The sequence below is a fragment of the Struthio camelus genome, chromosome 22 (assembly GCF_040807025.1).
Source record: "Struthio camelus isolate bStrCam1 chromosome 22, bStrCam1.hap1, whole genome shotgun sequence".
NCBI classification, from domain to species: Eukaryota; Metazoa; Chordata; class Aves; order Struthioniformes; family Struthionidae; genus Struthio; species Struthio camelus.
The window spans coordinates 6,293,456-6,313,830 of NC_090963.1; the positions used below are offsets into that span (position 1 = coordinate 6,293,456).

Below are 20,375 nucleotides of genomic sequence, written 5' to 3' on the forward strand. Positions count from 1 at the left end.
CCACGCCAAAATGACAGTGCTCAAAATCCCCCACATTTGGGAAGGGTTGGATCTGGACCCATCTTCCCAGCTGTCTTGCCTCTGAACAATATACCCTGAGGTATTTTTAGCCTGGACTCCTACTGGAATGAGCTTATGCAATCATGCTCTTTGCATGTATGCCTCCGTCTAGCAATCTTCCCCAATAATTCGTGAAGCCTTTGGCCAATTTTAACTACATTTGACAGAAGAACAGATGGCTCAAAGACATTAAGCACCTGAAAGACTAGTAAAGATAGGCAGCCAGGTAGAGAAGAGAGCCCTGGGAGTGCCTCATTGAGGGAAAGGCCACGTAAAATGAGTTTCATCCTTACTTCAGCCGCCGCGACCCCACACAGGATAACGCCGTTCTGCATGTCCCAACCACAGGCTGCAAGTAATTTACTTGGACCAAAATGAAGCAAACTTGTAAGAAACCGGGCTTTACTAGCTTCCGCGCCAGTCAGATGACTTATTCTGCATAGGAAAGCGCAGTCTATGTGACAACTCAGAGGAAGGAGCAAAACCAGCACGGAGCAGAAGTTTCCACGAGGGCGGAGAGGCTACGTCTCTCCCCTGGAACTTGCTGCGTGTCTGAACCAAGCACAAAACCAAAGCTGGCCCCAAGAAACTGCTGGAAATTTTACCCTGAGAAGGACCTTTCCACGTCTATCCAGGCTGAAAGAACCTGCACGCAAAGAGCCCTGGGCGGAGGGGGGACGTGGGCCCGGCGACCAACGGCGAAGACGTCGCGGTGCCGTTAGTTCGCACGGCTGCGCGCTCGCCGCCACCCGTTCCCGATCGACGTACCCGTCTAATGAAAGCACGCGGCTTTTTTAACGCATACAACTTTTCGCCGGAGACAGCTGGGCGGCCGCCTGCGATGCCGGGGCGGGCGCCGGCGACGCTAACAAGTCCCAAAGTCGAGACGTGAAGCGCAGAACGACAGTCCGGGGAGAGGAGATCACCGCGGAGCAAGAGCCACCAGCCCCAAGTCGTTGGCAGCCAACGCGGCAAAACCAGCATCCGCTTCGGCGCGGCGCCGAGAACGCTTCCCGCTCCCGGGACTACGTTAAACGTCAAAAGCGCTTTGCAAACTGATTAACACGCGCAAACTCCCCAAACTTAGGTAAGTAGTATTACTGCTGTTTCCACAGAGGGGGGAAAACGGCAAAGAGCAGCACAACGACTTCATCCCAATATAGCGAACCAAAGGTAGGGCTGAGGACATGGCAGCCCTCCATGCCCTGCTTGAGCCAAACAGGGGGAGGAGCTTAGCCTGGCAAGGGGCGGAGCTTGGCACGGAACAATGCGACACCTCGCCTTTTGTCTCTACGGGGATCATCTCTCCCCTTTTCTCAAAGAAAAGGGCAGATTTGTCCACAAAAAAAAAAAAAAATCAACTCCGGGTGGCGCAGCCTCTCCCAGCAGGTACAGATGGGCTGGCTGATCAAGATGAGCAATTTGGCACGTGAGAACGACCCGGCTGCAAGCGCAGAGCGGGCTCTTGCTCAGCTACCTCTCTACGTTTGGGGGCTAAAGGGAGGAAAACGATCCACGCCTCCCGGCTACGCAGGACCGGCACATCTGGCCCCTCCGGCTTGAACCGCGTCTCGCCCCCCCTCGCCGGCAAGGGCTTGCTTGTTTGCTTCGCCAAAGACCCCCCCCCCCCTCGCTCTCAGCCAAGGTTAATAGGGTAGAGAGAGAGCATCTGTTTATGAGAAGGTTATCAAGTGAAAGGCAGTAACACAGTCTCCAAACCAGCTTTTCATAGCCTCTTACTTATTATTTAATTTGGCTCCAGTACGCGAAATTAGGCTAATGGCTGTTAAGTGGTTAAGGCATGCACATTGTCCATCTGCCGAGAAGGCTTCAGGCCGTTGTTCTGTTTCAAAGGCTAAGGAGGAAAAATAATATGAGTTGCATGCTGTTAGTTTGAGAGCTCATAAATGCATTTTCTCCCTCTTTCCCCCGCTCTTTTATTTCTTTTATCTCCATTGCTTTTCCTGTTGCAGCATTAGGAACTTCTGGAAAGCGAGTTATTGGCTTTTTTTGTCATTGCTGTCGTGCTTTTTCCTTTTCTTTTCTTTTTTTTCAGTCAAGCGAAGGGCGAGCCAGCCGGTTTCAGCAATGCCACAGATACCAGCTGTTGCAGTCTTCAGATTCAGGCTAGCAAAGTGCAGCACGCTCCCTTCTCCCGTTTGGTGTCGGCAGCGTTAAGAACAAAACCCTGAGCTTTTGTTTCTTCTTCTCGGCACCAGGATTGGCAGACTGTCTCCATCAACAGAACATCGTCTTTGCTGTTTTCCTTACACACAATCTGGAGTGATCAACCCCCCCCACCCCAGACTCCTCGCTCCATTTAATAAGTAGCTCCACGCACACCACAATGAAGGAAGCTTGGTGTCCTACACGTTTGTTGGCGTCTGTGGTGCAGACTCAGACTGAAGCTCCCTCTGCCCTTGAGTCTTGCACATGGCCCAGCCCCGTGCAGATTCTCTGCTGTCTAGTATAAGAGTTGAACCCACTTTTCCACCCTTTCAGAGTAGTAACAAGGTCTCTCACCTCCACCTACTTGTCTATTTTCATAAAACTAGTCGAAACATAATACCTGACCCTCTGCAAAACCTGGCTCAGATCAGTCAGCCGTTTACAAAAGTTAGCAGAAATGAAGAAGCAAGAAGGGGACGTACCCAGGAACAGTGACCACTTAGGCCTTGCTCCCCCTGCCTTCACGAGGAACAGTCCTGCATGATCTCCAGGCAAGCACGCTAGCAAGAGGGTCGTTAAACTGTACCCAAAAATCTGGCCAGAAATCCTTAGAGGAAGGAGATCCCACAGACACTAAAAAATATCTCTGCGCTGCCATTTCTTGGTGCCCTTGGTACCGAGACGCCCTTTGCAAACTCTGCCTCACCCCCAGCATGACCACAGCTCGCGCGGAGGAACAGCAACTGCTTTTCCAGCGAGCGCAGCTGGTAGATACCAGCCTTCGCACTGCAGGCAGGAAAGGAAAGGGGCCCTTCAGCTGCAGCGAAAAACAAGCCAAAATGGGCTCTTCTCCTCTGAGTAAGAGCCGAGCCGCCTCTGAACGAGAAGGATTATTTATGGGGAATCAGTCAGGGATGGCAGGGAAGGAGAAGGCAGCTGAAGAACAGTCCTCATTTCCCTCCATTACTGCAACAATCCCACTGGAAATCCCACTTTATTTCTCCCTTCCCCAGCCTAAAACAAAACAAACCTAAAACCAAACCAAACACACCAACTAAGCCAGCCTTCCCTCCCTCGTTACACTCTGAATTTGGCCAGAGGTAAGCGGGTCCGCGTCAGAGCCACAGCAGGAGACACAAGCAGCATTCAGCACCACCCAGGGAAAAGATGAGAGCGTTTACTGACGGCCTGTCCCCCCACCTCTCTCCGGGTGCCCCCGACTCCAGGGTGCGGAGCTCTCCCTTTCCCACGCACGGTATCTACCCTCGCCGTTGGCACCGGCTCCCGCCGGCTTTATCTCGGAGTCCTGCACCTCTCGACAGGTCTCTGCTGCGAATCGCTCTCCCCCTGCACTATATCTATCCTAGTTCACTAGCCATACGCAAGGGGTGTGTGTACATATACATATATTTTTTTTCAATCTCCATGTGCTGCGCTGGCTAGCACGCGCAAAATGCAAGCAGAGCTGGTGCTCGGGGTGGTTACTTGTCACACTCAGGAAAAAAAAAACCCAAATTACCACCCATCTTTTCCGTTTTAAAATGAAAAAGATCCACGTCTCTGCTGGGTTCCCGCTGAACCTAACCCAAAACGCGCCTTCCAGAGGCAGGTAGGGAAGCAGGTTTGGGGACGGGATGAGAAGCGGAGGAATAAAGAAATTAAACCGAGGAGGGAAAATGTATGTTTATTGCGCTGTGCGATGCGAGAATAAAATGGCTGTACATTGGCATAAGCACCGAAGCAAGCTGCTCGGTGTATGTCCTGCAGCTCTGCACCTGCTTTCGCTGACATGATCACACAGCCGAATAAACGGGAGGCGTGCAAAACCGCCACGGGTTGCGCAGAGCCGGCGCCCGGGAAACTCGCCTGGCTTCGGCCGACGGGTGCGGAAAACTTTTGCCGGTGCACAGTCTCCATTAGGGGGAGTGAGTCCCTGCAACATTTTAACGCTGGCAAAAACCCTAGTTTGACACATTTATGCCTGCATATCTGTACTTTCGCCAGTACTGCTTGTTTCCCTTTCAGGCTGGGATGAGATACTAAGCTATAGCAGCAGAAGTCTGACACCAGGAGAGTTCTGTGTGAATAGCATATCCCGGCAAATCTGCAGGACAGAGAACATCTGGAATCAGGTTCAGGGATAAATAATGACAAGTCTTGAGTGGAGAAAAGAAAATGCTCATTCAGACATCGAGTTCTGCACGAGCTCGAGAACTGCTACAGATTTCTACTGAAACTGAACCAGACAGACAGAGACTGGGCTTGAGACGTTAAAGTAGGGGAAAGAAGAAAGAGGTGATTCCCAAGCTGAAGGACTTGTGCAAAAACTTTCCAGGTGAACAAGGGAAAAATACAGCTTTTACAGACCTTTCCAATCTGCCCCCTGACCAGCGGGCGCTTTCTTCTGAATTTGGAGGAACTGCAGGAATTTTCCTTCAAGTCCTAGGCTAGAACATGCTGTCACGGAGCACGTGCAAGGGAGCGAAAGCATCACACGCTGCTTTGCTTCTCATTATCAGTGTTTTGAAGAGTTTACTTGGCCTAGTTACTAGCAAATTTGGCAAGATTTTTGCCAAGCACTGAGCTGCCAGTTGCAGGAAAGGGTGTGGGTGTTTTTTTTGTTTTTTGTTTTTTTTTTTTTGCAAAATGGTAACATAAACATCTAGGGAGATAGCTTTGGACTAAAGCTGACGGAGGAGAAACACGGAAGGAAACGTCCTCTTGGGCACAACAGCTGTTTCAGAGGCATGAGTGCAGCGAAAATTTGTGGAGATGAGGACGATCTTGAAGATGAGTTTTTCACAGGCTGCAGAATTTGTGGCTGCAGGAGTGCAGTCTGCAAGGCAGAAAATTGAGGAGCACAGGCCACGTTTTTCCTCTGACTCCTTTAAGAAAACGAAGCTTTTACCTCCTGCTCTCCTCCCTAGGGAACACCGGAGGAAGCACTGGATGCTCACAGCCCGCAGCCTGGCCAGTAGGGCTGGAAATTGCTCTGCCCCTGCTGGGATCTGCAATCCAGGCCACTAATGGGAGTGATGGATGAAAACGAGGGAGAGGAGGAGGAAGCTACTTCTTAAGGCTCTGCAGCAGCAAATGGCCTGGGCGATTAAAATTGAGTGGGCAGTTGTGTATCACACTGGATTTTCTGCCTGTTTCATCACTAGCAGTGACTCAGGAATATTCTTCATCGCCCTCAGAAGCAAGGATATGATCATTTTCTGCCACTTGAGATGAAGCTAATTTTACAGCAGCTTAGAGAGAGAGCCGTCATGTGCTGATTTCTAGACTGCCTGCATCACACATCGATGCAGCACAGCAAAGCTGAAAACTCCCAGGCACAGACTGCAGAAAGTGGTACCACCCGATGCCAGGAGAGAGCCACCAGGGAGCACCGTGCACCAGGGGAGGACTGCTTGGAGTCGCAAAGGCCTCTGAAAGATGAGAGCCACATGGGACATGAGACTTCCAAGCAAGGAGAACAACAAGCATCCTATCTCTGGTCAGGTTTGCTAGTAGGAAAAACATACCTTAAGGTTTTGAATATGCTCCTAACAGGACAAGCACATTGAACAAGGCTGAAGGGCTCAAAGGACTTCCCATCTATCTGCTCCAATTCAACCCAGTCCCAGAGATACCAAATTTACCAAAACCATTAACATGAAAAGAGTCCAGGTTCCCACGTAAAAGCATTCATAGCTGCTACAGCCAGCTTGCTCCCATGGTGCATCAAAGCCAAGGCCTGGCTGGATTCCCCATCTCATCCTACCGGTGGTTCCCGCAGGGCGGCGACGAGACAGCAGAGAAACCGTTGCCGCTGCTGCGGATGGACCGCCTGGGATGCGGGCTGTCAACCTACCACCGCTCACCAGCGCTCCAGCCACAGTCAAACACGTTGTCTTGCTCACTGATGGTGCCATTTATTTATTTTAGAGAGGCAAAAGCTGCCTTCGCACCAGGCCCTGGCAGGGCCTAGCTGGGCTCCCTGTGCAAAGCCACAGTCTCGCAGCCATCGGTCGGCATGCGATTCCTTGACAGCCCTGGCTCCAGGAGCTAACTGGCAGTGGTAGCTGCATTTGCAGGGGAAACGGAGCGGTACTGCCAGCTTTTAGTGACAAAAGGAGTGTTTATAACAGGCGCGGTGACAGCTGTCCGAATGCCACATTTATTTACAAAATGTTAGTTAAATTACTGACAGTTGGCGCCGCAAAGGGAAGCTGAAAGGAAGAGCTGACACCTCCCCATCTCCCAAACTCAGCAGCCCCGCCGCCTCCTCCTTCCACGCACCGCGTTGCGCTAGCCTCCTGGGCGAGCGCGCGGGGCTACGCGCCTCCTGCGCGACGCTTGGCCAGCAGGCCTTCCGCCCTTTCTAGAAGGAGCAAGGGGACCTTTATCTCCCCGTGATCTCTTCGGGCCTTGGTCATCTGTTGAGATGACTTAGGGCAGTGCCACCTGCATGGGGGGAGGTCACCACGGTGTTTGCATTGGACCACAGAAGGGTCAAAATTATGGGCGCGCTCATTCCAGGCTCGCAGCAGGCATCCGGGGTCGAACGGCTCCACGTCAGGCTAAACAACGCCCAAAGGTCTGCTGGCTTTACACCAGGAAGGAAATTGCAGCCATCGCCCTCCACGAGCCAAGGAAAAGCAGAGAAATTGAGGCAACGCCATTGAGGTCCACCATCAAGGGACTCACAGGAAAAGAGGAGCAGGGACCAGGAACGCAGGGAGGTGGCTTTGTCCCTGCCGCCGGGACGAAACAGCGCGGGCGCCTTTGACTGCAAGGTGCCGAATTCCCCGTCTCAGGTTTGGGAGTCCAAATGCTGCCTCCTCGCAGCCTTCCCAGAGAGGAGACGTTCAGGATATTGCTGGTATATAGAAACCTTGTAGAAAACCCAAATTAAACAATCTATCGTGGTTTACACATTGGGCCAAAATTCAAATACTTTCATTTGCTCATGAGCACTCGTGGGCTCGCCGAGAGGCCTCCTCCCTCCGCCGCTCGCGAGGACCGCCCGGAGCTGTCACCGTCCCCCTCCGTGACCAGGCAATCACAGCCTACGATGGGACCGAGGCCTCCTGAACGCGTCCTGCCGCGCACGAGGCCACAGGCTACAAGCACCCAGAGAGGGGAAGAGGTTTTCGCGTGCTTTCTTTAATCTCGCAAGAATACACGAGTCAAGAGAAATTGATACCTTTTGTCCCTCACGTTCTGTTTGCAGAAAGACCGCATCGCATCGCTCACACACCCGCGCAACCTCAATCGGAGCGCCTCGGACCGGCGTGCCCAAAATGCTCCCTCCTTCCAGCGCCACGTTTTACCCTGACTTCTACATAGCGCAAATTTGCTGAAGCAAACAGGGTCATGCTGAGCATCAGCCCTGGAAAAACTGATAATTCGACATAAACTTTGATTCAAAGCCGAACAGCTGTTAGAGTTAGTAGAAGAAAGCAGTGGGAAGGATCAACTTAGAGGAAAAAAACTGAAGCCAAAACGTAATGCACTTCAGAGGTGGCAGGAAACGTTGTTTCCGCTAATGGGAAAATCAGCAATTCCAGAATTTCTTCCCTTCTGAAAGTGAATGAAATCAAAATTGCAGTATTTCCCATAAGACACTCTAAAACCATGAGTCTTTCTTCAGCTGAATCAAAATGTTTCTTATAAATTTTGACAAGATGCCTCAACGAACTCATAAACTCAGATTAAAAGGGGGGGGGGGGAAGTATTTTTCCAACGAAATCCAAATCTGCACTTTTCCCAACAAGAACATTCTACAGTAAATATGTTCCAGTCATGGTACTCAAGAGAGGAAACTGATCTTTTTTTAAATTTTTTGGCAAAAGGTCTCATTTTCAGAAACAAAATTCTGTATTTTCTTATGCAATAAACTGTTACTCAAGTCTGAAATTTTCAGAGAGAGGCAGGTGCCTAGCTCCCACTGAATGTCAAAGCAAGATGAGCATAAAACTTTTAGTGACCTGGAAAATACTTGCTATAGTTTTCACCTAGCTCACTCTCCCTTTGAACTCATCAAGAGCTTTGTATTGGACTGTAAGAGAAGAACAAAAATGTTATATAATAAGGATTATCCTGGAACATGTCCTACACCTATAATTTACGGAATCTGAAGGATTTAAGGATAAGAACCCAAATACGCCTTCAAACATTAGTGCTATGCCTACCTCTTAGTCCAAACTGCCTTTGGATTTGGAAGTGACTGTTAAGTCTGGAACTGCCCGCCCTTCTTTACGCACTTCTGTTTCCTCCTCACCTTTGATAATCTGGTTTTCTTGCAGTCAAGAAAATGATTGCTTTTAAGAGATGTGCAAAAACCACAAGCCTGAGAAACACATGGGTTTTGCTGAACAGAGAATGTGAAGCTGGGAAAATAATGACCCCACCATGAAGGGGGAAAAAACAAAACAAAACAAAAAACCAATCCAGACTCCAAAATCCAAAGTAATGAATTTTTGGATCATGGCCGGGGCTCTGCATGTGTCTGATAAAACAGACGCAGGTGTCAGAGCCATTTATGGTTGCAGGCACAGAGTCGGTCAAAATCTCCCATCTCTGGGAAAAAAAACTGTGATATTTCACCAGCTGCTCATGTTGGAAGGTAGTTTTATTCCTTATTTACTCTGTCCTCATTGACATGCAGAGCTGGACTCGCCTGTCTCCTGTTTGACCCTTGTGTCCTTTCCTATGCTGCGCTCTCCCCGCAGGTGTCACCACCTCCAGACCAAGCTCAGCTCTTCAGAGCTTGTCTCCATCTCACTGACGCTGCTTTTTCCATAGGAGAATCAAGCTGCAGGGTCAACTTTGCCTTCTGACTTTCCATATCAATCCATCTGCTCTTCTGTCTCCTCACTTTGCATATAAACTAACGACTGCTTTCCGCTACGACTGCTGCTTGTGAAGAGCCAACACCACTCGCTGCAAGCAGAAGAATCCTGATTTAAGGCAAGATTTATAATATACTAATGATTTTGGACATGTTTGGCATTTCAGAAGACACTGCAGCGTCCAGACAGCTAAGCCCAATTCTCAAAGTTTGGGGTAATCTGATCCCAAATCCTTCACAGCCTTCCTTCTCTGACAAGGAGAGCAGCAGATATTTCACATTCACTTTACAAAGGTGCCGCATGCAACAAAGAGCAAGTTCTTTCCGCTGGAAAGGGCTTTCTGCATTGCTATTCCATGCACAACACGTTAACAGTTTGCATATTGTAGCAAGACTAAAATGCTTTCTTCCAACCTGATCCACAGTCCATTACAGTTAGGATAAAGACTTGTGGTGACATTAATGAGCACTGGATCAGCCCCTTTGTCGGCATAAATCTCTCTGTTGCACTGGTGGGATTGTGTTTTCCCATTTGTTTGTTTGTTTGGCTCTGTATTCTCATTACAATTTCTATTAGCCAGTTCTCCCACTGATGCGACCGTAGACTAATTCTTTCTCTTTTTTTTCTCCCTTTCCTCCTGAAGGAAAATAAGGGTGTCTGAGCTAGAATACGGCAAAGAGAGAACTGGCAGGTCCGGGTGGGTGCGGAAGGAGGAAAGGACAGCTCGGCTAGTCCAAGAGGACAATTTTCAGCCAGTGTAAACTGGAGCAACTCCACTGAAGCCACACAAGAGACAGCAATTTAGGCAACTTGAAGAACGCCCACCTCCCGAAACCCATCTCTTGTCTAACACGTTCACAGAGTTGTCAGATCACACAGCACAGTAAAGAGAGCGAGCCATGCCAAACATCGCCGTGCTCACTGCCACGGAGGACTCTGCCAAGGCACAGCAAGGCAGCGCAGGGACGGCGCGGCAGGAAGGCTCGGAGCTAGAGATGAGGCCAGGCTAGGCCAGCTTCCACCCTTTGGACTGACACCCGAAGGCACTTAGGTTCGAGGATGAGGCTTGCTCACGGCCAAGGCGGGAGCTGTTTGTCAGCAGAGTTTGGACACTGGGCAGTCCCACGTTTCGGGATGGCACTGGTTTTGCTGACCTCATTCACTGATTTTACTTCAGCTCCTGCCAAATGATCACCAACCCACCAAGAAGCTCTGCAGTACCATTATCATATACCTTATACCACAGCAGCGACAATTCCCTGGCACCTGAAGAGTCCCCGCCAACAGAAAAACATCCACACGATTCCTCGCTTCCCCATAGCCCCCTCAAACTCCAACCAAGAGCAGGACGCCGCTGGATGACTGCAGTGCCACCCTCTAGGACTCTCTTGGCATTTTCCATACAGCAGGATGCACCCCGCCATAAAAAGATCGCAATGCAAGCAGAGGACTCAAGGAGAAAGAGGAAGGAAATGTGGCAATTGCTGCAGATGAATATACATATTTACAGGACATCACAGGGTGCCTAAAGTCACATGAAGTGTCGATGGCAGGGCCAAGAACTGAGCCTCCGTTTCATAACCCCAACCTAACAATTAAAAACGCCACCCCAGCATTCCTCCACTGGCCAGCTTTGTCAGCCACAAGGCTGCTCTGACCTCCCTTCCTCCTTGCCTTTCTCCTCTCCTCATCAGCCCTTCCCATCCCAGAGGAGGAGGCTACAAATCTGATTTAAATCTCTCCAGACCCAGTAGGCTGGAGGATCTTAACCTTACGACGGAGGTGACAGCTCCAGAAATACGTGCTTGACCCCGAGGAGATCCAAGTCCAGACAGCTCCCTAGAAGATGGTGAACTATAGGCAGCAGTTGTAGCAGGAGAGCTATAAAGGGAAACCCTCCTCTGGCACAGCAATCAGGAGCTTGTCTCATCTCAGATGGAAATTGCACTCAGAAAAAAAACCCATGCATATGACAATTTTTTTTTCCACTTTAAGCTGATTCCATCTCCGAGATGGGAGAGAGGTAGCTAAGATTTGCTGACATGTCACTTTAGCAATAAACTCCTCTTTCAAAAACATGCCGTCGCAAGCAAAGCAATCGACTCATAAGCTCCACACAGCCTCCCCTCGAACCCTGGGAGGCAACGCCCCAGGCTTCTGCGGCCCCTTTGATGGAAGATCTCAAAGCACACGACAGAAAGCCTCGCTGGAAAGGAGGATCCAGCAATCACAGCGGGAGGAGAACAGGCAGCGGTGAGGTGGCACTGCGTACAGCAGGGAGCAGGAGCTAGGAGCCCTAACCCTCAGCACTGCTCACATTTGCAGGGATTGCCTCAGTGAAGGTACACGTACATAGGGCACGCTCTCTCCCGTTTGTGCACCCATTAACCTAAACACCCTTAAGGGAGGGTCACTGCAGCCCTGAATCTACTAAGGAGCTAGAGCAAAAGGTGAGCGTGTTGCACGCTGAAAGAGTTGGGAGAAGAAACTTCTGCTGCTAATGCATGAGTCGGTAGCTTAGCTCCATCCTTACCCACGCCTACAAGACCACCGGAGGCTGGTGCCACCAGAGCACAGCCCACACTCACGATCCTCCACTGCTCTGTAGCCAGCAAAAGCAGAGTAATTGCACGCTGGCCTGCAAGCCCAGGCCATGCCCTCCCAATTTGGGCTTGAGAAGTGGGTAGGGGATCAGGAAGGGAAGTGACCAGGAGCTCCAGTCCCTACCGGATGAAGCTCTGAAATAAATAATTGCGGCAAGATGAAAAATATCAGGTACTGAACTTTGGGAACATCAGAACGAGATGAATATTTCATGGGAGCAGCACGCCATAGGGCTGAGCCCTGGAGAGGAACATGCATACTGATCTGATAACAAGGAGTTCGGTGGTTGTACAAGCACGTGGGGAATCAGCCGGGCAGGGCACAGCAACGCTGCAATGAGCGGCGAGTGACTGAGGATGCCCATGGGGATGGCAGCGCGCAGGAGAGGTACGATAAAGCAGCACCCCTCCGCCAGGATTATTGCGGCTCCTCTGGCTGCTGCGGTCCAGCGAAGGGAGCGGTGGGAGTCGGGGGCCTCAAGCCAAATGGACGCAGAGCTGGGAAGTGCAAGCTACCAAACTAGCTTCTACAGTCATCACTGACCCCCCCCCCCTTTTTTTTTTTTTAAACTTTAAATGAACACGCATCCGCTGTGCCCTCATGTCTGCTTTGTTTCTGTCCCATCTTGCTCTCTTTGCTTGCACCATGCCCTGGTCTGGGTCCTGAACACCCTGCAGTGCCCACTTGAAGCCACCTGTCCCTGGCCGAGGCCACCCACCCTCCACTGCTCAGCGCCAAGGCCGATGGGGAAAGAGAGCACAGCATCCCTGCACGTGGACACCTGGGGAGCAGATCCCCCCCACCTCCTGGCAGGATTTCTCAACTCATTGACTGCAAACCACAAAGGCAGTTGACCAAAACCTCAGCCGAGAATTCCCATCACTCATTTCCTGTCGCTCGCAAGAGAGGCGGAATGAGGAGCCCTACCTTGGCGCGGGGAAAGAGAGAGAGAGAGAGAGAGAGAGAGAGAGAGAGAGAGATTCCCACACTTGCATCTTCATTCACATCCCTGAAAGGAGGAGGAGGAGGATTGACAGACGCCCTGCTGCGAGCGAACGCAAAGACCTCAAGAGAGAAGGAAGACGGCTCCTCTTGTGCTGCTTTTGCTCCTGAGGTTACCAGGAGCAGCCAAACAATCCAGCTAGAGAGGCACTCAGCTGGAGAGCAAAGGAAACAAACCCAGATCCTCCAAGCAAAAGGTCTGCAAACACTCTGAAGGAGTCAGGACTTGGACTTTGCAGTGTCCCCGAGGACCCGAGCGAAGGAAGTGTGGTAGAACATTCATCCAAATCTATTGCATCATCCATCAGAGACTAGTCCTATTTTTTTTCATTACACAGTAATAACAGGAAAATGTAAATTCCTGCAGACAAAGAGGGTAAGATGGGTCGGTCAGCACAGAGTCATAGAAAGCAGAACCCATTTCTGAGCAGGCTTTTTTTTTGCTTAGCAAACAGGCAGTTTCTGTTTGTAATCTGTCAAAATCAAACAAACATGTTTGATTTTGTTTTGCTTTGTAGCCAAGTTATCATTTCTCCAAAATTACTTCAGAAGCACAACAGGGACAAAATGGATTCGCAAAACAGACTTAGGTAAAACACTGCAAAGAGATTAGTGGTAAATACGTAGCACTTTTCAAAGCCTGAGTGGAAACCATAGGGAACGTCAGCATTAACAAATAAAATAAAACAAAATAAAATAAAAATCAGACTCGTTAAAATCCGATTCAACTTTCAGGATTAGAATCAATGAGGGCGCAAATAAAGGCTTTACGTCTAAAGAAAAGCAGGGGAAGGGTACAGAGGAGCCCGTGAGATATGCGGCCCTAGCCCTGCCATTGGGTCTCTGTGCCATCTGGTTGGGGCACCAGCAAATTCAGGGGGATGCCATGCAAGCGCCTGTGCGTGCTGCTGATCAGAGCCTCGCAGTGGAAAGTGCTGACTGATGCCAATTAAAGTGAAATCATAATCAAGCCATTTGTTTTGGTGCTAAGAGAACTCCTCCAAAGGTCTCAAAAAATGCCTGGACTCGGTTCAAGCGCTGGATGAAAGTTCAGATCAGGTCTTCTGCAATGCTGCTTCTCTCATTACTGGTTAGGGCAGGCGCCATCCAGACACGGTGGGAATGGCGGGAGAGGAAGGGAGCAGCCTCACCCTAACGCTCTGGCTTACAAGAGCCAGCAAGAAAGACAGCTCTTTGACTCATCTTGTCCTACACCCAAGCTCTAAATATAACCCCAAAAGCAGGAATAATCACAGCTCAGAGACCAAAACAAATGATTCGCTGTTGCACCCAACTTCCACAAACTCTTTTTCCAATCCTTTTGGGCTTTCCTGCATCCAGGAATAAATGCACCCCTCTGTCCCACTGCGCCCCAGATGCTAGCTCTATCTCAAGGTCTAAACCTAGATTTAAACCTACTTACAGTGACCTAAAGTACCGGTACCAAAACAAGATACGCGACTTGACCATCTCAATCCCCCTTCCAACAGGCGTTGCAAGACTGAAGGAAATATTTGAATAGCTCTGAGTTCCTCCTGTCCTAGACTGACTCCTACAGGTAGTATTTGCTGTAGTCAGGTAATCCATCCTTGTCAGGTAAATGAGAACAGAGCAGTAGGCCTATCTGATGAGCCCTCTCATCTCAGCCCTACGAGTCCCGCAGGATCCATCAGCAAAAATGATTTTTGGAGCTTTGCTGGCACAAACTCCAGCCACCTCCTCAGCCTGAGAGCAGAGACCCAGATCTGCATCAGTCCCAACCGTTACTTTTGAAGTCACACTTCCAAGCTGGTGTGAAACGCAAGTCCTCAAGAGCCACGTAGCAAAGCCTGTGCCCTTTACAATTTATGTCAGAGCTGGGCATCGGAGCACAAAGTAATTAACTGGCCTGAGTCAGTCCGTAGGGGCAAAGCCCACAGCATATGTCTTATCTAATACAACCACGTAGCACTTTCGCTCCACTCAGACCTTACTATTAGCAGGCGGTTCTCTCCAACCAAAGCACTTTCCCATTTGCTAACACGGAAAGGCTTGCGCAGGACTCAAAACTAGCTGCACGCAGCAGCTCGGGGACAGCGGAGGGGACAAGGGGCGAGCCCCAACCTCCCACCCTTTGAGATGTCAACCGGGAACCCATCTGGCCACCAAGAGTGGAGACACCAAAGCGCCGGGGCAAAGCCTCCCCCAACTCCCAGGCTCCGAGGGTTGGTTTAAGCAACGTGGCAAGGGGCAGCGCAAGCAAAGCTTGCCCCGTGGCCCCCCTGACGACAGCAGCTCATGGGACAAAGAGGGGCCTTCAGCCTCCCGGCGGCTGCCAGCTCCTTTCAGCAGCGCTGAATTAACTTTGCTCTGAGGGACAGCGGGGATGGAGTTTGAAAGAGCCTCTTTGGGCAGCGTTACAGAGCCGGCAGCTCATGGCACCGCTGCCTGAAGGCAGCAGCGGGTCCCTGGCACCCTGCCGCCGGGCTCGCAGAGCGAGTGCCCACCGGAGCCCGTTTCCGGCAGTGACACGCTCTCGGGCGGTGGCATGGGGGGTGTGGGGGGAACAGGATTTTCCTAGCGCTTCAGAGACCCAGCTGCTAAGTTTTCCAACTTGCTTCCCCTTTTGTTGGCCGTGAAAAAAAACGAGAAGGAACCTCCCGAGACATCTCTTTCCTTCCAAGTCCTTGGCTGCAACTCACCGTCCTCCAACCGTGCATGGAAACGAGTGGGAAAAGCAGAGGCCCTGTTTTCCTGCGCATCCCTCTAGCACAGCCCCAGCTGCCGCCCCGCTGGGGCTGGGGGTCCGGGGCAAGGGGAGGATGGCTGCCGAGATGCTGGGCAGCAAGGCAAGGCGGGGAGGTGGCTGCGAACGGCAGAGACAGGATCTTTCGAAGCCTTTCCGAGCGGCATTACTATTCCAAACAAGTTAACTCATAAACAACAGATCGATAGTTACACTAGAGCCAGCTCCGGCGGGGAGGGGAGCGCGCAGGAAGATTCACGCTTCCTTGATTTCCTCTTTTGGAAATCTGTATTTTTAACGTGCTCTTCTGCTTTCGGCTTCTGCCCAGAGCCGCGTGGAGCTCGGGTGGCCCCAGGGTACCTACCCAGGTGGGCAGCAATATACGCTGGCCTGCTGGACTTACGCTCCCACCTCGGACCAGGAGGAAGGAGAAAGCCCCCAACTCCCAGTGCAAAACGCAGCCCTCCATCTCTCCAGCTACTGAACCAACGCAACGAGCCGGCAGCAGCATAAGGTCCTCAGTTTTGAAGAGGAATGCCCACTCCAAGGGGCAGGACACGGGGAGTACTGCAGGCACGGTTTGCACATCCAACACTGACGCACAGGACACACGAGCCCGTCCCTCCCTGGGCACCGGCACGCCTGTCCCTGCGTGCTTGCATACAGACGAGAAGAAATTCACGTCTCCTTCTCCTTCCAGCAACTTTGGAAAGGAAAACTCGGGTGCCCATCTACACCAGGTACCACCCTGCTACTGCCACCCTCCTGTGCCTTTTGCTGCCCGGACCTCCAGCCACCTGAAATCCTCCCTCTTTGACAATCCCATTGCAAGAGCTGGGATTTTTAGTGCTTGGGAGAGCCCAAGGACTAAAGAGAGGAGAGGAGAGGAGAGGAGATACCCTCTTTTAGTCAAGCCTAGTAGGGCAGATTCAGAACTGAGCCACCTCCTCCTCCCCGCTCATCTGCCTATTTCCAAGCCTCTTGGCCCAGTCGGGCTATGGTGCAAGATCAGAGGGGAGGCAGGCAGGGACGGCCACCCAGAGCAGCGTCCTCCCGAGAACGACACACACGGGGAAGGGATTCCTGTTTCTAGGGGCTAAACTGAGCCGTCAGTATAAGTTCTTCCACCATTGGAAAAGAGAGAGTATCAGGAGAAAGCCAGGTGAAATTCTTCCCTAGGTTTTTGCCCTTGCTTGGCCCTGCTCCACTCACTGGCGCAAAGCAGGAGAGCTCAGCTTTGCCTTCCACACCCATCTGGCCCCGCAGATGTTAACGTGTCACCTATGCAAGGCGCAGGCAGCAGAAAGTCACTCCTGAGCAGACAGGAGTTGTAAGCGCTGTTTCAGAGCGCTGCAATTAAAACCAGGCTTTTTTATTTTTAATGTCACTATTAAACATCCCTGTCAGCAGCGAGGGACCTCCTCCCGGATGACTGAGTCCATCTGCTGCAAGGAGAGGAACGGGTATCTGGGCACAAGATGTCCCAGAAGTCACAATGATCAAAATCATAGCTTCTTTGGCAGCCTCGAGAGGACGTTTGTGGGCGCAGCCGAGAGGCTCTCCGCGCGGGCTGCAACGCCCCGGTTCACGTTTCCCACCGCTCCAAAAGAGTCCCCAAAGGCAAGCAGCGGGACCCCCCCAACCTTTGCAGCGACCCCAGCAAGGGGATAGTTAAGGCACAGCCGTAGCATCCGTGCACCCCGCTCCCCCGCCGGCATGCCAGCCCGCACCTTGCAGGCCCCTTCGAAAAACGGCACAAAATCCCCTTGGGGAGGGGGGGGGGGGCTCGATAATTTCCGCGGGCAATTTGTGCTCGGCGACACGGGTCCCCCCCGGCTTTACCTCCCGGGCGCCTGCGGCCGCGGTGCCTGCAGACGCTCCCCTGACGCCGCACGCGCACCGAGCCCCCGCCGCCTGCCAGGGGCGGCGACCGGACCGCGACCACGCCGCTGCCAGCAACCACGCGCCCCAGGAGCCGAGCCGAGCGCGGGGGGCCAAGAGGGAATCGCATACCCCTTTCTCCCCCCCCCCGCAGTAACTTTCCCCGAGATGCCTGGGGGGGGGGGGGGGGGGGGCGAGTCAAAACCAGCTCCCCGCTCGGCACCCGCGGCTCCATCGCGCTTGCCGAACCGCCGGGACGCACCCACCCCCAGCCGGGAAACGGAGCCCCCCCCGCCCCCCCCCCAAACCAAGGCACCGGCCGCCCCCCCCGTGGCCCCCCGCGCTCCTACCTGAGCGTGGCGCTCTCGCCTTGCCGCACCGTCACGTTGTCCATGGCTTTGGGGAAGGTGGCATCTCCGCTGCGCACGGGCACTCCTGCGGGCACAAGGAAGAGCAGCCTGAGACAGAGGACGACTAGGCACCTCCAGGGCAGGGCTAAGCACCCACCGACCCCCATCCTGGGCAGCGGGGACTTTTCCAACAGGCAAAAAACACACCCGACAACAAGGCCACCGGGAGCGAAAAGTGGGGGGCGGGGGTGGGTGCGTGCGTGGGGGGACGGGGGGGGACGGGGGGAGCAAAAGCAGCGGGGCCGGCGCGGCGGCGAGCGGCGCGGCGCGGCGCGGAGCTCCACGGCGGTCAGGAGAGCCCCGGGAGCGGCAGGCTGCGAGCGCCGCGCCTGCCGAGCGGCATCCGGAGGGAGCCCCCCGTATCCTCGGGTGAGGGAGGAGGACGGGAGGGCCGGGGGGAGGAGGAAGAGGAGGAGGAGAAGTGGCAAAGGTGCTGGACGCTGGGCGAGCCGGCTCTTCCCGCGAAGCAGTCCGAGGCTCACTTGGGCAAGGAGGCGCCGGGGGAGCCGCCCGGCTGCGCCGCGCTCCCGCCCCGCGGCGCACCCGCGCGCTCGTCCCGAGTTCGCGGCTCCCCTCCGCCGCGCGGAGCCGCGGAGGGGGAGGGCCGGGGGGTGGGGTGGGGGGTGGGGGGGGAGGAAAAATAAAAAAAAAAAAAAAGGCAAAAAAAGAAAAAAAAACACCCAAAAAAGCAGAGCGAGCTAGCAAACGGGTCCAAAAAAAGGCACGAAAAGGCAAAAGTGTCCAGCAGTTCCTCTCCTCCGACCCCCGCCGGCCGGTCCAGGCGGGATGCGGCGATGCCGCCGGAGGCTCGCGCTGCCCCTCAGCCGCGGCCGGAGGGGAGAGGCGGCGGCGGCGGCGAGCGGGAGCCGGGCGCGTCGGCCGCTGGCAGCATCGCCGGGCGGCGGGCGCCGGGGGCCGGCAGCGGAGCAGCGCGGCGCGCGCACCCCGCCCGGGGTTGTCATGGCAGCGGCTCCATCGCTGACCGGCGCCGTGGCTCCCCGCCGCCGCCTCCCTCGCCCCCCGCCGCGGGCATCGCGGGACCCCCCCCCCACCCATCACCACCCCATCGCTCCCCCCTTTTACCCGGACCACGCTCTCCTCTCCAGCATCCTTACCTCCGCCACCGCTGACATTTGCCCATCTCCCCCTCTGCACCGGCCCTCCCCTGAGCCGCGGTACAGGAGGGGAAACTGAGGCACGGGGGGACGCTTTTCCTCTCCCCCCCCCCCCCACCCCACGCAGGCAGCCAGCATCGCGCCCCCCCGCCCCGACCCCGGCCCCCTGCACCTCGCAGACGCGCAGCGCCAGCGCAGGTGGCGAATTCCTCCCCAGGCGCCAGCCCAGTCCCCGAGTACTTTTTATCAGCTCGTAATTTAACAAATATCGCATTTGCTTATGCCTAGTAATTCCTCCTTCCCTCCGCTAGCTGCTAAACATATTAATTTCTCCAGGCACCGTCTCACGCTGCAAAAAGGTGCTGGGGAGCCACCCTGAGAGCACGAAGCCCCGTAGCAAGTGCTGAGCAAGCAGCCGAGACGCAGCCCTCCCTTTAGCCTCCCAAAACCCAGCAGTGCCGAGCCCGTACCGGGGCCTCGGTGGGGCTGCGCTTGGCGGGCGACGCCTGGAGCCCCTGGAGGTGCCACCAGGGCCACGGGAGCAGCAGGAGCCGAGCGCTGGCGGCAACCAGGCCTCCGCTGTCCTCGGCGACTCCACCGCGACGCGGGCACCCCCCGAACTTCCCTGGAAGTCCCCACGCCGCGCGCTCCACGGTTATTGCACGGCCCCGATATATATATATTTTTTTAAATCGCTGCCGACCTGAGCTGGATTCAACCTTGTGACCTAGATGTGAAAGGATCCATAGCCCGTTACTAATCCCTGGAGTCTCCGAATCCCCTGTAAACTACTGCTTAATTCACTAACTGCGCTATTTAATCTCTAAAACATTATGAGCTGCGCCGGGCAGAGGAAACACTCAATCAAATAAAGCTTTATTATTATTGTGCATGCTGATAGGTCATATGAGCAGGGGATTGCTTTGCACGCCTCTCTCCTCCTTCCTTTCCTGGACGCTCTGCTCTTTGAATTTAGCGCGGGGGGAACGCGCTGCCTGGAGTCTCGCATTTCCCTGCTGCTTCCCGACTCCCCCGGAGGAGGACAGCAGCTCCCCCCCCCCCACCCCACCCCGGCTCAATCTCCGCAGCTCACTCCGCTCCTGACCAGTCTGCCGGGGCAGAGGTAACTGCCTGCGCGGAGCGGGGTTTGCAACGCGTGGCCTGCAGACCCCCTGCGCCCCGAGACCGCACCTAAGGGGGCTCCGAAACCTCACTTTGAGAAGCAAGACTGCCAGCGGTAGGTTGAAACTCACTGCACGAGACCGTGGGAAATTTTCTGGGTTGCACGAGGAGGCGGCACTCGAGCGCCGCTTTTCCTTACTGCTGCTTCTCCTGACAGAGCACCCAGGTGCTCCTGGCAGGATGAGGCCCCCCGCGCTCTGCGGGGCTCCGACCTAGTTAGTGCTGGGGAACACGCTGACTTGTGTCCAGGATCCTGCTAGTAATCGCCACGCTCAGCACCCAAGAGCTTGCTCTTTCTACAAGGCAGCTGCTCGGACGGGCAGAGACCATCTCCTTCCTCAGCAAAACCAAAGGGATTCTAATCACCTCAACCAGATAACCTTGCTAC

General features: G+C 53.8%; 1 protein-coding gene across 17 annotated transcripts in view; it reads right to left on the reverse strand.

Moving 5' to 3' along the window:
• LOC104144548 (protein CEPU-1) overlaps window positions 1-20,375 on the reverse strand; it is a 352,423-nt gene that overhangs the window by 133,324 nt on the left and 198,724 nt on the right. For 9 of the 17 annotated variants that reach the window (XM_068916630.1, XM_068916624.1, XM_068916621.1 and 6 more), the window contains exon 2: window positions 17,631-17,715. In XM_068916630.1, coding sequence (XP_068772731.1) covers window positions 17,631-17,674 — 44 coding nt within the window. In that variant the 5' untranslated portion in view covers window positions 17,675-17,715. Of the gene's footprint in view, window positions 1-17,630; window positions 18,269-18,805; window positions 18,868-19,275; window positions 19,404-20,375 lie in introns of those variants that run through there. The other 8 variants (XM_068916620.1, XM_068916619.1, XM_068916628.1 and 5 more) reach the window with 7 other exon arrangements.